General features: G+C 39.8%; 1 protein-coding gene across 1 annotated transcript in view; it reads right to left on the bottom strand.

Annotated features, from left to right (window-relative positions):
- MYO16 (myosin XVI) overlaps positions 1 to 16,887 on the bottom strand; it is a 580,058-nt gene that overhangs the window by 187,962 nt on the left and 375,209 nt on the right. Inside the window, exons 23-26 of the mRNA XM_004704405.2 lie at positions 14,981 to 15,056; positions 8,165 to 8,340; positions 5,239 to 5,319; positions 4,663 to 4,868 (exon numbers count right to left, since the gene is read on the bottom strand). Of these exons, the coding sequence (XP_004704462.1) occupies positions 4,663 to 4,868; positions 5,239 to 5,319; positions 8,165 to 8,340; positions 14,981 to 15,056 (539 nt within the window). The remainder of the gene's footprint in view (positions 1 to 4,662; positions 4,869 to 5,238; positions 5,320 to 8,164; positions 8,341 to 14,980; positions 15,057 to 16,887) is intronic.

Raw genomic sequence — 16,887 nt, 5'->3', positions numbered from 1 at the left:
GTTTCTACAGCCAAAGTCACGTCTTCTCATCAAATTTGGGCTTTCCTGTGCGTCTGGAGGTGGCGGACTGTCCTCCGGAGTGACTGCATTAGTTTGGTTCGAATTTGCTTGTCTCTCCAACTGATGCCGATTAGCCAGGCTTCTTTCTCACAGAAACAGCCAAGGTGTGGGAGGACAGATGGAAATGTGCAGTTCCCTTTACTAGTGTCAGTGTTTATTGATATTTACTTTTTATTGACCTAATTAGATAAATAGATTGATAGATACTATAGATATAAAGACAGCTATCTATACAAATAGAAATTCAGGTCCAGATGATAGAATACGTCCTGCTTCTTGATAGACGAATATCCAGAGTTCCATGACAAAGGAAAAAGAATTGGCTACACTGCCATCTGTCTTCCACAAGTGAAAAAAAAATTATTCAATTTTTTTGACATATAATCTACCACTTATGGTTTCAATTTAAATGCCACCTTATGTTGTCTTAACTAGCATTCTCTACTTTCATACCCAGGATTTAATGTCCATTGCAATGCCCACAAATAAACTGGAAGTACAATATTCATGAATAAAGGATTGATTAAGGAAATAAACCAGTTGCAATCGAAGCGAGAAATGCTCAGGGCACAGGTGTTCACTAGGACATGTTGCAAAGTTATTTTAGGATGGCAGCAACAATGAGCTCAACCAAAAGAACAACTGTGAGGACAGCCCAAGACCAGGAAGTGTGTTCTTCTGTTGTGCTTATAGGATTGCTACTAGTCAGAACCAGCTTGCTGGCACCTCACCACCGCCACAACAAATGCCCACAGGGTGAACCCTTTCATGGTAAGCCTCCATCTGAAAGCATTCAGTTCAAGCTCCAGAGACCAGCAAGCCACATGCCCCGATTTGAGTGCCCAGGGGCACTGCCCTCCACAGCCAGCCTCCTGCCCGCAAAGCACTGTGTTGTGCTTACTCCGTGGGTTGGGAAGTCCACCACTCAGTTTCATGTTCCATCTCCTGACTCTGCTGCTGTGGCGACTCCTCTGATCTTGTTCAAGTTCATAATAAACATTTATAATGCCTCTAAATTAGTGTTTATTTGATGTAATATTATTTCTAGATTTCAACTAAAATAAATTAACAATCCCATTTCTAGTCTTACGCTATTGTAGATAGGGATGGTGAGACTAAATCAGATCTTAAATGAAGTGCATCTTATTTTTTTTTAAAATACATCTTGAATGAAAGAAAATCACATTTTAAATAAAGGAGCCATTTAAGAAATGACAAGATTTATTTAAAAGTATGTTTCTGTCCCACCTTAAAAATACATAAAAATTAATTATTTCTATGGTCCATAATTTGTTAAATAGAAATATTACTTTAAATTGAAATCTCACTAATTTGCAACACTAGGCTCTTTCTGAACACTTATTCCACATATTTATTGTGAGTGAATGAGTGGTTCCTGGCCAGAATAATATTAAAATAGACACACATATTAAAAATTCGTCCATTTTAAAGATAAGACTTGCAAATACTATTTTAATAAGGCTTATTTCTGGTAGATTATATGTCAAAGTAGACTTGGTATAGAAAAGACAAGAAGTTATATAAGCATGCATATGTTTATATACAATTGCATAGATAATGATATATATATATATATATATATATACAACTATAGGTGTATATTTATATAAATATATAAATTGTGTATATATATTTATTTATAAATATACACCTATAATTGTATATACACACATGCATTTTCCAATAGTGCACTTTGTTTAAAAATAAATTATCTCACTTTCAAGTGAGAAAGGCTAGCGGGTAAGATGACAAACACCACTGTATCCAAGTACCTGGATCTCTTAGTCAGTGGTTCTTAACGGGTTGTCTCCAGGCAAGGAACATCAATACCACCTGACAAGTTGATAGGCACCTACTTTACAGACTTCACCAAATCTTCATGACTTTGAAACTCTATAACTGATGCCCAATAAGCTGTCTCGTAACAAAACGTCCCGTCATTCTGACACCCACTACAGGTGGAGAAGTACGGCTCTCGATACTCCTTACAACGGAGCAACTGCTGGAAACCACATCCCACTGTGCCAAGGCAGGTGATCTCAGCCAAGACTGCATATTTCCTAGCAGGTAGCACTCACTCATAATGATAGGACCAGTTGGCCAAATGTGAAACATACCATGGACTGCTATAGGGTAAACAGCTCTGTCTTGGAAAAAGTACAGCCAGAGTGCTCCTTAGAGACAAGGATTGCAAGGCTTGTCTTATATACTTGGGAGAGGCTGTCAAGAGAGACCAGTCCCTAGGACACCAGTGAAGCAGAGGAAGGCCTTCAGGAAGTGGACTCACACGGGAGCTGTAAGCTGCAACGATGGGCTCAGGCAAAGGAACAATTGTGAGGATGGCGCAGGACTGGGAAGTGTTTCGTTCCGTTGGGCACAGGGTCACTATGGGTCAAAACAGACCCACTGGCACCCAGCAACACAAAAACCATCTGTAGATTGTGGGACAAAAGTTTAAGCAGTTTTACTAACCCAAAGGTTCTTCACCAAACCCACAATTCAAACACATTATTTTCTCTACAGTCTTCCTTATTCAATAGCTAAGTTTCACATGCGCACGAGGCAACTGAAAACACTCGGCTTGGGCCAAGCACGCCTTAGTTTTCACAGTAACAGCCCTGCTGTTCTATAGGGCAAAGAGGTCTTGTGCAAAAGCTTTACCGAATGCTACGTGGGTGCTGAGCTTGGACAGCTGCTTCTGTGAGCACTGGCTGTGGATCCAAGCAAGAGTAAACCCTCGACAACCTCCACCTTGTCTCCATTCATCATGATGTTACCTGTTGGTCCAGTTGTGAGGATTTGTCTTATAAGAGATAACTAAAGGGATGGATAAACCAATATTTTGCAACTAATTTTGATATTAAAGATAATTTTGAATGATTTTTTTCTTCTATCATTTTGCCTTTAGAAAAACACACATCTACATCATTTTTCAAAATGCATCTCCTTACTTTACACCAAATGCTTTATTTTGCCCCCCGCCCCTGCCACCATTGTATATTTTAATGCTCATGGTTGTTAGGTGCTATCAAGTCAGTTTGGGCTTGGAGTCGCCCCATGTGACTGAGCAGAACTTCCTCCTGAGGTTTTCCAGACTGTCATTTCCATAGGGGAAAACGGCCAGGCATTTTCCCACAGGGCCGCTGAGAGGGCTGGACCCACCCAGTCTCTGGTTAGCAGCCAATCACTTAATCACAGCGCCACTAGACAGTCTCATCTTTTTACATTCTCATCTTTCAAGCCTCAATACTAGACTCCCTAAAAGGTTTCTCTGATCTCAAATGAACGCCTCCCTGTGCTTCTCTAATCCTTTGTGAACATCTTCTATTCATCAATAACCCTGAGCAGCTAGTGTTTGTACACTTATTCAGCTGCCTATTAAGCTGCAAACATCATTAAGCTAAAAAAGTATACAACTACAGGCAAGTGCCTACAGTAGAGCTTGGTCTAGCATAGTGTGGTCCAACATACATTCATTAATTAAGTTAATAGCTATCAATTCATTCTGTTAAAATGGATTGTTCTGCATCTCAATTTTTTAAAAGCAAGCTAAGGTTTCTGATAAATGAAAGGCAAATATGAAGCCTGAAAAAAAAGGTGCTATGTAAGGGTGAGTGTGGGTGTAAAACGGAGCCCTGGGGATGCAGTGGTTAAGTGCTCAGCTGCTAATTGAAAAGTTGGCAGTTTAAACCACACCCCCCACCCCTCCCACCAATCTGTAGGAGAAAGCTGTGGCAGCCTGCTTCCAAAAAGATGAGCTTCATTCCACTGGAAACCATCGGAGGCAGTTTTTCTCTGTCCTATGGGGTCACTATCAGTCTAGGAATCACTATGGCTTGACAGCAATAAGTTTTATTGATTTTGTAGAGAAAATGACTCGTTGTGAAACTGGGATAAAAGGACCATGGGAAAAAGGCTAAGACGCACACAAAGATGAACGTGCATCGTATTAATTTCTCCAAGTGAAGTGGCTCCCTATCTTGTGCACAGTAAACATTGGAGCTGAATTTATTTAACAGAGATTAGCAAACTTTCTGGGGGAAGGACCAGATAATAAAAAAGTTAGGATTTTCATCCCATTCTACCTGTCACCACTATGGTATAAAAATACCAACATGTAATATGCAAATGAATGATGCTGGCTGTGTTCCAATAAAACTGAATTCACAAAAACAAGCAGTCTGTTAGTTCATTCCAAGACTGGTTTTCTGAACCCTGGCTCTACAGAATATTTTGTCCATAGACATAAAGGGGAAAGTGAATATGTACACAAATCCGTCTTTTAGACAATAAACATTAAGTAAATGTCATAGTGCTTAAAACCTTTCCATCCAAGGAAATCCAAAAATTTATGGGAGAAGAAAAGGGTTTCCAAGATATCATCTTCTGTACAGTTTAGTGACTTGTTATATAAACCTTTCTAGTGTGTTTTTCTTCCCACAGTCTTTTATTTACTTGAGATGGAAGGAAATAAATAGCCATGAGTCCCCAAAAGAAAACAGAAAATTTTTGCTAAAAGACCATCAGCAGATTACACTGAAGAACGGATACACCGATGTTTTCAAGGGCAGAAAGATTTACCTTGCCAGGAAATCTGGGAAGGAAAGGCGAACCGGGTATCCATGCCGAATGATCTTCACCATTTCTAGGACACCAATATACTGTAGTTGAGCGGACACGTAAAAGTTATCAAAAGTATCTGGCAGCTTTGAGTTATTGGGCTTGATGCAATGAATAAAGTGTGGAGTGCACTTCTGAAGTTTTCCAATAATATCCGTTAGCGATTTCTAAGGAGAGAAGCAATGCCCAAGTGATTATCCAAAGGAGACATGAACAGCAAATATAAATCAGTGTTTCAATTAAAAAAATAAAATGATCTTCAACACGTGACCCTTTCATCCTGACAGAATGGGAGAAGAATGCAGAACCGAACTCAAATTCCCAAAACGTTTAGCATTACGGCTGGCTGACATTGGAAGGGCCCCCCGAGACGATGCAGTACTCAGTCACTGGTTCTGTGTGTCCTTCTACAAGGAACTGTGTTTTCCTCTACAAGGAACTTTGGTGGGCTACAAAACTGAGAAATAGGATTCTATGCAAACCCTTTGCAATGTATCGGATCATATTCCAAGTTTGTGAAATCTGAAACTCACGAACCCTGAGTTGTGAAGCCGCAGACACGGGCCCTCCCCTGTCCAGCTTTTGAAGAAATGCAGACGTTCCTTTCTTTTTTAATAACTACAACGGAAGCAGAAAGAACAAAACAAGTGAGTGCTTTTAATAAATCCCACATTGAACTCTTTCATTCATATAAAGATACTAGGAGGTATATATGAACTGAACATGTAGTTTTTGGTTTTGTTTCATGACTTGTAGCACATCAGTAGCAGATGGATTTCTGTGATGGAATTGTAAATTTGGGAAAAGATCAACTACACGTAAAGAAGCTATCCATTCAAGTTCACTGCTGTTGTATAGATCAGCTCGAACAACACCCTGCACACATTTCAATTTGATAATAAACAGGAGCATAAATTCTCATTTCCTTTGTGGTACAAAGAGCTCACTCTGTATTACTAATTGTCCACATTTATCATGAAATACAGTTTGCTCTGAAGCACAAGGATACCATTTTATGTTACAGTGATTTGATGTTTTCACTTTTGTTTCTCTTAAGTGTAAGGACAATCAGTAATTGGATGGATATGCGATTTGATATTTTTATAAACACTTTTCTTTCCTTTATATTCTTTTCCTAAAGTTCTAAAAGGGGCTAGTAAATTACCTGTCTATAAAAAATGAGAGTAAATTATATTTTTAAGTAAGTATTACAGCATTCTCAATAGAAAAAACATTTATGGCAAAGACCAAATAATAATGTAAATAAAAGTCAGTGAAACATACAACTTTCCTCTAGTTCTTTAATGCTTCCTCCCCTACACTATCATGATCCCAATTCTACCTTACAAATCCAGCTAGACCAGAGGATGTACACTGGTACACATCAGAGCTGGAAACACAGGGAATCCAGGACAGGTAAATCCCTCAGGACCAATAATGAGAGTAGTGATACCAGAATGGGAAGGGTAAGGTGGGGGAGAAGGGGAGAACCAATCGCAAGAATCTACATATAACCCCCTCCCTGGGGGACAGGCAACAGAAAAGTGGGTGAAGGGAGACATTGGACAGTGTAAGACATGGAAAAATAATAACAATTTATAAATAATCAAGGGTTCATGAGGGAGGGAGGGGAAAAATGAGCTGATATCAAGAGTTCAAGTAGAAAGAAAATGTTTGAGAATGGTGATGGCAACACATGTACAAATGTGCTTGACACAATGGATGGATGGATGGATAGTGACAAGAAAAAAATAGAAAGTAAGGACCAATGGTAAAGATAAAGGGAGGCGGGTAATGAATTAGATTCCACAATAGTTAAAATGAACTTCAACCACCAATATAACACTGTCTTTCACAAAATCACACAGACTTAGCCCTACATACTACTTGAGCTAACATAATTTATCTTTCAATTAAAAAGGTCTTGTTATAAGAAAAATACCTGATGAACCCTTCTGGCCAATGTGGTGCCATTGCTATGATGACAACAGCCCCTTTCCTTCCCTTAGATACACTGTTAAGCTGAAATGATTGATGATCCCTGACAAGGGAATGCAAAAGCAAGGGAGTGGTGGGAGATGAACCTGTTTTCCACCAACAGAATGCAGTATGATGCCCAGTTAAAGGTTGGATAAAATCTTAATCCTTTCTGGGTCACAAGGGTGAATGCTGAGAAATGAGGTGGCTTGAAGGGAAGAAGCAAGAGAAGTGAAGACTTAATTCATAATCATAATAAATAAACCTCCATCACTTGGAGGGGAACGTTCAATTTCACTTCTGAGATGAGGGAGGGACTGAATTACCTCCCCTTTGCAGTCCTTTAGGGAAAAGGCTAATGGCATCCATGTCTCATAATGTTTAATAATTAAGGTAAAAAATTATGGTGTAGAGGTGTGTGGCGATATTCTTGCTTTTGATTGCCAGAGGATTGAGCTGGGAAGAGCTGAGAGTTACAGTGAAATTCCCAGGAATAAAGATCTTCCTTATAAAAGGAGATCATGCATCTTGTGTTATGTAAAAGGTGTCCTCTTCTATGTAGTGAAATTGAGTTCCCAATTAATCAATCAACTGATTCCTTACACGTACACATAGGTACAATTTGCTTATATGTTAGTCAAAGTTCTGCTATTCTTCAAAAACAGAGCTGATTACAATTATGCTTTCATTGTAATTGGTAGGCTAAAATGCATCCCAGCAGGGTATAGCAACTGAAATTTCTAAAATGGATTGTCCTGTCACCTTCCCAATTATATTTCTTATCTTTTATAATTCTGGCAGAAGGAAGCAAAGCCAACCAAGATACAATCAGGCAATGAAATCTTAAGAAAACTAACGGACTTCATACATATTCACCATCAGTTTGAATCGATTCTTTTCTTAGTGTTTAGTTCCTTTTTACAAATAGCAAGAACCACTGGGTTGTATACCCAGTTCAATTTGTATAGGGCAAATGCATTTTAAAAATTAGTATACTCCAGAAAGAAGATAAAGAGCTATGAGATGTACATGAAAACATTCTAATATCTGAAAAACATGTCTGTGTAGAACATACACACACCCCTACAATTTATCATTTAGAGACCTAAAACCTCTGAAGCGACGAATGTCACCATAATGAGGAGGTTACCTTTATTCTAGCTAAGCCGACTGCCCCTGGAGTTACTTCCCATTGCTCAACAAGACAGTGGTATAGAGGAAACATAAATAGAATGCTGCACAGACAGCCAATAAAATGACGCATGTTGTATCCTATTGGATTTTGACTGTCCTGTACAGTGCTATAGGATTCGCTTCTCCGGTGTTTGTACTGCAGGGAGGCAGCCTACGTTTCCTTGCTTTTCCTTTGCAATAAGAATGTCATCTCCTTTTATTTAGCATCCAAAATGGTGCTTTTTCTAAAGAAGAAAGAACTGTACAAAACCACATGAAAAGTAATGCAACAAGAACCACAAAAAATTCCTACCTTACTGAGGTCAAGACAATGCTTGTTTTCACCAATAATTGAAGATGATGTCATTTTCTTACTGAGCAGGGCAGATTTATATCCTCGGAACTTAAAGGAAGAATAGGATGATAGGAGGGATCCTGTTTGGGATAACTTCGACTGGAACAAATGATTGATCACAACATTTTCACTAGCTAGGAAATAAATAAATGAATACTGTAAGTGTAAGGTGACCAGATGTCCCGCTTTTGGCGGGGCAGTCCCGATTTTTGACATTTTTAAAAAGTCCCAATTTTTGGAAAGAATGCATGACAAGCTAGGGGACGGTCTATTTGGTCCATATAGACCGAATTTTTAATCAAGAGCCCCCCCCCCCCATCAATGGTGTCCCACTTTAAATCTGGTCACCGTATGTAAGTGGCATTAAAATGATTGTTTGTGTGACTGTTAAGTTAATTCCCCATCCAGATGTTTTCATCACTAAAACACTGTGAGTAAAAGACATAATTGGTGTAGCAATATCAGAAGGAGGAGTACATCCTTTTCTATGTCCCAAGGTCAATTCCCCCACTATTTATCTAATTTAGACTGCTATTGCCTTTCACTATCAGGAATGTTGATCCCCTGCTTTCCCACCTGCACCTGTATGCTACACCCTTCACGTTCTACTAGTAGAGAATATAGTTCTATTCTAGATAGCAGAACTAAAACTTAAAAGCTCATACTTCAGTGTTTTTCCTGCATCTGACCAAATCTTGACGATATGACGGGGTAACCCCCCAAACAGGCATTGTGCCGAGAGGAGTAGAGCTTTCTTAGCACACATTTTTCCCTGCGAGGCTAGCATGGAGTCACTTGCTCTGAGTTAGTACAATCAGTGGCATCACCTGGGGAGGCTCTCTCTGGTCACAGAGAATTTTTTTGTAAAAGCAGTTCACTAAAACTTTGTTTTTTGTGATGGCTGATTTAAGAGAACAGTGTGCACCTGTGAGGTTTTGTTTCCTGCTCAGGAAAAATGCCACAGATGCTGTTGTGATGTTGAACACAGCTCACATGGACAGTGCTATGGGGAAAACTCAAGTGTACGAGTGGTTTCCTCTTTTCAAAAAAGGTGAAATGTCGGTTGATGACAAACCTTTTTCTGAATGTCTGTCAACTACTCAAACAGATGAAAATATCGACGCATGGTGCATTTGGAGATCGTTCTACCAGGTCAGACTGTTAATCGAGCTTTCTACTTAAAGGTTTTGAAAAGATTGCGTAACAGTGTGAGACAAAAAAAGGCCTGATTTGTGGCAGATGGGGGACTGGTTTTGCCACCATGACTGTACACCTGCACAGGCAGCCATCTCAGTGCACCATTTTTTGGAAAAAACAGGATGCCTCTCTTGCCTTACTCACCTTACTCCCCTGACGTCACTCTGTGTGACTTCTTTGTGTGACTGTGAATGAAGAAGAACATGGAAGGACAGCGATTTTGAGTAGAAGAGGTGAAGAAACAAATGAGGGACGTGCTGTCAGCCATCCAAATAGATGAGTTGAAAAATGTTTCCAAGAATGGAATTGCAGATTTGACAAGTGTATTAAGTGTAATAGAGAGTACGTAGAAGGTGATAAGATTGCTTTGTTAAAAAAATTATATACATAGCTTTGAAAATAAAATTTTGGTTTTGGGGGGATACTCCTCCAAGATTGTTTTTGATAGCAACTCCTCATTGTCCAAAAACAAGTACTCAGGAAAATAATTCTCCATTTTCTTCCCTGTATCAAAGGAGCCTGCAGATATCCCTGGAAGGTTTTAGCTCAATGTTAAATGCAGCTGCACAGGTTTAAAGAAAGCTGAAATATTTGAGGAATTAGGTTATGCACATTTTAATAATTCTGGGATCTATTTTTAACCCTCAGGAAGAATTAGACCATACATATGAGGGTTTCTGTTTGCCCATGTAAACAGCATAATGAAAGCCATGTTGTTATGAGTTGATTTGACTCACAAAGACCTTATATGACAGAATAGGGCTGCCTATCGGGGTGACCAGACTATGTGGGAACAGACTGCCAGGGGAAAGGTCTTTTGCCTCATGGAGCCTTTGTCTGGTTTCAAAATGGGTTGTTTTGGTTAGCAACCAAATGCTTAATTGCTGCCTCACCAGAGCAACTTTGAAAGCAATCCACATGCCAGTAAAAGATCTGAAGTGAACATTTCCTGTATAACTTATATCTGGGTGTAGACAGAGTTTAAGCTTCAGTTTCAAAGTCTGTGAAATCAGGATTACAATACTGAAACTGAAGGTGACTGAAAGATTAAAATGTAAAATAATGTATATGAATCCCTTAGGGACCAAGCTTAGTCCTCTGGACTGTTATCAATGTTCAGAATCAGAGTAGATTAGTTCTTAGCTTCCTTAACTTTGCTTCATTTTGCTTGCCCTGGTGCAAAACAAGGCAGATATAGTATTCTTTTCTGTAATGCTTACAATTAGAAAGCATAAGAAAATTACCTTTGGAAAAAGGAAACCACAAGGCATGCTCCCAGGAGATATATAAGATTATGAAATATGGGATGGCTAAAGAGAACTCTATTGTATTGATTTGAGATTAGAGGGATCAGTAAAAAGAATGTCTTTTTAATATATATGTATAACCTCAGCCACTGAGTCAATTCCAATGTGTAACATTCCTATGTAGAGTTTCCAAGACTATAGATTTGTTTGGGAGAGGGCAGCCTCACCTTCTTTGTACAGACTGGTCGGTGAGTTTGAACCTAGACCCGTGGTTGGCAGCTCATTGTGCCCCTGAAGGTGTACTGATAGATGCTTAAGATGTGGGCTCTGTAGAAACTCATTGCTATGGGGGTTTCATTGCGCCAAGACTCTTTCAAAATCCAAAAATTAAAGATAGGGATAATATATGTAAATATAAATAATACATATGTAATAAGAAACAGAAATAAATAAAAATGAATCCAATGTAAGAACGATTGTAAAAATAAAAAAAGGAAAGGAAATTTGGGGAGCTGTCACTGCAGCTAACTGGAGAACGCAGAGAAAGCCCATTGCCATCTCGCAGATTCTTGTGCCTCACTGAATTAGTTACTGTCAGTACTAGCAAATTACCAGCGAATATTAATTAACTAAGATTATCAGGCACTTACTCTTGCTTTCAATGGCTCTTGACAGTGATAAAATATTTCACTTCATAAAATCCTGTCCAAAACATTCATTGTTTCTTATGTGATAGAACAAGCATGAGCAAACCAAAACACACGGGTTGAAAAAAAATGGCCCACCATCCGTTTCTGTAAATAAAAGTGTACTTGAAATAGTCACATTGGTTTGTCTTGTTCATGGGTGCTCTTGGCGTTTCAGGGTAGTGCACATGGTTAATATGCTTGGCTCCTGACCTAAAGGTTGGAGGTTTGAATCCACTTGTGAAACACCTCAGAAGGAAAGTGTGGCAATTTCCTGCCAAAGGAATTCGCCTTTGAAAACTCTGGAGCACAGTTCTGCCCTGCCGTCCTCAGGGTCACTGTGTGTGGGATGCGTTGTGAAGTGGGTATTGCACTGCACCTGGAAAATCACTGCAAGAGACCCACAGCACCAAAGCTTAAGCGCTCTATTCTGAGGCCCTTGATCAAGAAAGCTTGCTCTCTCTGCTAATGGCCTATAAATATTGAATGGCACATTTTAAACTTTTTGCTCTTGCTCTGGTGCACCTACATCCTAAAGTATTTAGATTAAAATGGAATTTATTTAGTCTTGTAACTGGTTGACAAGCACACATAAAAGAATGATTTTAGCACCTAGGGTTTATGATGGTTAAATTTTGTCCCCTAAAGAGATATGTTGAATTCCTAACCCCTCGGAACCATGAATGAGACCTTGTTCAGAAATAAAGACTTTAAAGACATTATCAGGTTAACATGCGGTCAGCTTGGTCCTTATGAAGAAGAAAAGATCCATAGAAACAGGGAGATGGAGGAAGGATGTCACGTGATGCAGCAGTTGCAAGTGGAAACTCAGCGGGCCAGCTCTACCCTGTCCTAGAGGGTTGCTTTAAGTCGGCATATACTCAATGGCAGAGATATTTTTGAGTTTTACAGTCTATGGAGCCTGGTGGCACTGCCCAGTAAGCATTGCTAACAGAAAGGTCTGGTAGTTCAAACCCAACAACTACCCCTTCCCAGAAAAAAATGCGGCTCTCTGCTCCTGTCAAGAATCACAGCCTCAGACACGCTGTCGGGGTCACGATGCGCTGGAACGGACTGTGTCTGTAAGCTCCATTCCCATGCTAGATGTGCATGTATGTTCTGTCACCAAGAAACACAAATACGATGAAAAAGGTTTGCTTAAAATTTTAGCACACATCAGGCCTTCCTAGAATAGTGTGATTTAGTGTATGCTCTTTATATCACCGAGTTCTAAACCTACAGCTAGCCAAAAGCAAGTTAAACTGAAAAACGGGATGATCGTAATGACAGGTATCACAGCAGGGATCCTGTTGTTGTTCGACATCCTTGGGTTGGTTCCAGTGCATCAAGTCCCTGTGTGCACGAGAGGTGACATGGCCTGGTGGCGGGCCAAACTCCCAACTAGTCTGTTGGAGCAAATTGCAGCAGCCACCTCGCGCAGGGCCTTCCCCTGTTTTGCTGCCCCTCCACTTTATCAAACCCGATGTCCTTCTCCAGCGCCTGGTCTCTCCTGACAGCATGTCCACAGTACATGAGACAAATGCAGGCAACCTTGTGTCGAAGGGGTATTCTGGCTGCATTTCTCCCAAGACACATCTGGTTGTTCTTTTGGCCGTCTACAACGTTTTCAATATTCTTGAATAACCGTGACTCAGATTCATCGATTTTCCTTTGTTCTCCATTTTTCAGTGTCCAGCTTTCATATCATACGAGGTGATGGGAAATACCCTGGCTTGGGTCACGCTCCCCTTAGGCCTCAAAGGACCATCCTCACTTCTCACCACTTGAAAGAGGCCTTTTATCTAATGCACCTTCTCCTTTGAGCTCTCAACAGCTGCTTCCGTGAGCATTAATTGTGAATTCAGACAAGATGAAATCCTTGACAATTTCATTTTTTCTTGATTTATCATGATATCACCTATTAGTTCAGTTATGCAAATTTTGGTTTTCTTTACAGTGAGTTGTAGCCCATACCGAAGGCTGCAACCCTTGATCTTCATCAGTAAGAGCTTCCAGTCCCCCTCACTTTCAGCAAGCAAATTTATGTCATCTGCATATCTCAGATTGTTAATAAACTTTCCTCCGATCCTGATACCACATTTTTCTTCATATAACCCAGCCTCTCAGATTATTTTCTCAATAGTTATGTATAGTCAATGGTAATGGAATATGTAAGTAGAATTTGTTGTAGTTTAAGACGTAGAAATTGGGTAAAACCTACAGCTTAAGGAGAAGCGCTATAAAGTTCAAATACTTAAAAATTAGAAGGAAATTAGCTCCAAGGATAAACAGTATTCATTTTCCAGTTATTCCTAAAATAATGTTATTTTAATTTCAAACCTTTGCCATTTTTAGAATTCACAAAAACTTCAAGTTTGAAGAGGCTAGCAGATTAATCTCCCATGAACAGAAATATATGGTAACTGTGCTGCCATGACTCAAGGCAAATGTATTCCTCAAAATAGAAGTCTGCTGTGAATGTCTTACTTCTAGCTCAAAGGCATCCAGCTACTTCATGCAAGGCTATCACATGATCCTTTTGCTAGGAGAAGATAAATGACTCTTTCCCACTTGGAGCAGCTTAAAGCACACACGATGGTATGCCTAGAAAGGTTATTGTAAAAATGTGAATCACTTCAGAAAGGCGACTGATGAATAATCCACTGGAGGAGATAGCATGACATAGCTGTATATATCTATATGCACATAAATATTTATATGATTGAGGTACAAAAAGTTCATCAAAATGGAATTCAAGATAATGGTATTTTTAACAAATGTTTTGAAATATACTTGTGAAATACAATTAGGTGTATTGTGTTTATACATTTACATGTGCATAATATAAAAGTAGATTTCAATTATATATACATGTAGTGCCGTGTGGTTTAGGAGCTATCCGCTCTGTTCTGATCCATAGTGACCCTAAGTGTAGAGGAGAAAAAGCACTGCCTGGTCCAGCACTGTCCTCACCATCGCTCCTATGTTTGAGCCCATTGCTGCAGGCAGGCACCGCGTCACCCATTTTATGGAGGGTAGAGTTCTATATACAGTGTAGAAGTGTAACACGTGCAGCCTTTATAGATGTACATATATGTATTATACCTGTGCATATGGATATGTATACACTAAGATTCACTAAGTGGGAGAATATTTATTTACATACAAATGTATAAAACGAATAAACAATAAATGTATAGTCTATCTTTATAGAGAGAGCCCTAATATTTCATAACAGAAAGATACATATTCATTAAATACCACTCTTAGTTGTGCACTGGAGTCATCTTAAATAGTGAAATTCACCCTGCTGTAGCCTAAATAACTTTAGAAATCATATTCATCTTCATTAGTCTTTGTCGGAAAGCGTCTTTAATATTCAAACCACTGAAGTGGTAAAGGTGTTTTCAATTCTACCTGCTAAAAGCTTAGTTAAATTATGTTTCTACAGGGCTCCAAATTAAATCGTAACCAATAGATACTGTGGCAAGATCTGTTCGTTATGATTCCGTGCATTAGAGTGCAAACTAGATTTCAATTATCTTTTAGCTAGTAGCATATATTACAGGACCATGAATGTTCAGACGGAGAAAGAAGAAATATGTGGCATTGTGACAAGTATAGGGGACACAGGAAAAACTTACTTTTCATTACAGATAGAAGATTCTGTGAAAGGGAGTCTTTATTTTTTTCAATTGCTCCAACAACTTCATACATTACCTATAACGAAAGGGAAGAGCATAATTACTAATGATTAAACATGACCGTGAAAATACGTTCCTTTAAAGAAGACTTTGACTCAGCCGAAGCTCTAAATCATTCATAAAAGAAGCATCTCTAGGTTTCAGAGTTCTTATTATGTGCGAGTTCAAAGCTTCTCAGCACTGTAGTCTCATTTACATATTAAACAAGAGACACCTCTGCTGTTTTCATTTGTGGGGCCCTCCTCTGACCCGTGAGCTAAAGTGAAAATGATGATGACTCAAATCCTTGACAACCTCAACCTTTCTTCATTGATCCTGATGTTTCCCATTGGTTTCAGTTGTGAGGAGTTGAGGATTTGGGTCATCTTTACATTGAGTCGTAATCCCTATTGAAGACTGAAATCTTTGGTCTTCATCAGCAAGTGCTTCAAGTCCTCCTCATTTTCAGCAAGCAAGGTTGTATTATCTGTATATTGAAGGTTGTTAATCTTTCTTCCAACCCTGATGCCACAGTTTTCTTCATAACTCAGTCACTCTGATGATTTCTCAGCACACAAATTGAATAAATATGGTGAGAGGCCACAGCATTGACACATGTAACGAGTGACAGTTTTGGAAATCCACGATTCTAATCTGTCCTTCAAGGTCAGTATGAGTCAGAATCCACTCCATAGTGGTGAGTTACATACCTAAAACTGTGACCTTCTTTAGGAAGATGGGGTCTTTCTTTAACGACATTATCTGCTAAATTAAGGAAGTCACAATGGAGGAGGGTGGACTCCAATATTAATCTTTCACTGTTGTCTTTTCACAGAGCAGAACACACACGGGAACCATTTCTCACACAGGGCAAACACAGTGTGGGAAGGTCTACAAGCCAAGGAATGTTCTGGTCTGTTGTTACTGGCACCCAGCAGGTGAGTCAGTGGGAACTTTTGTTTTTTGACAACCTGGCTGAGGCAAGATTCTCCCAGCCCTCATCAGTCCCATGATGTGACCGGACACATTGTAATCAGCTCCATAAAGGGATCTGCCATGGACAGTCAATCTAGTGTATAAAGTTTAAGGTAGACTCCATCCTCCTTACTCAGGTCACAGCTCTGGTGAAGTTGAATGAATGTTTCCTCAGGGCGTGGCCTACTTCCTATATAAGTACGGGTAGGTGCTATGAAAAAGCTCACTTGCTTTTTCACTGTGTTGGGATTCTGGGCCTTTCTCATTGATCTCTGGTACTGTGGAACTGAATCAACAGCTTGTCCTACTGTCGGCCCACTCCAAAAACCAACAGTGGCTTGCTCTCTGATCTGCTCTCTAGCCCTCTGACCCCGTAGTCATCGATCTGTGGTATTCCTGCCCATCTTGGGTTCATTCACTTTCAGAACTACAAAAATCAAGGGACCTTCCAGTTTAACACTCAGACCATGGATTTAGAACCTGTCTGGACAGTGAGTTGATTTGATATAAATTTCTACCTTATGTTACCATCCGTTTGACCTACATTCACTAAGAGGCTAGTGGTACACAGCTGCTACACTGTCCCACTGCTCCCTCCATCGCTGAATGTCTCCATCCCAAACTTGAAACTCTTTTGACCAACAAACTGGTGGGAGGAGAATGGAACTTACCCTCTATCCCAGCCCTATTTCACACCATTCACCTCCCCAGGGGTGTGTCCAGACCAGTCCTAGGGGCAGCAGATAGGGGCAAGGAGAGCCCAGCCCCAATCCCAGAATGGTTCCAAACTCCCTGACCCCTTGAAGTTGTTACCCACCCCATTCCCATTATTCTGACCCCTTCTCATCCATCCCCTGCTTGGCTTCTCTGCATGTGGTCATCTGCTGTGGCCC

This window comes from Echinops telfairi, unplaced genomic scaffold (assembly GCF_000313985.2).
Source record: "Echinops telfairi isolate 266 unplaced genomic scaffold, ASM31398v2 ScPeMD7_7467;HRSCAF=8505_1, whole genome shotgun sequence".
Lineage (NCBI taxonomy): Eukaryota > Metazoa > Chordata > Mammalia > Afrosoricida > Tenrecidae > Echinops > Echinops telfairi.
This window is presented reverse-complemented; position numbering and strand designations above follow the sequence as displayed.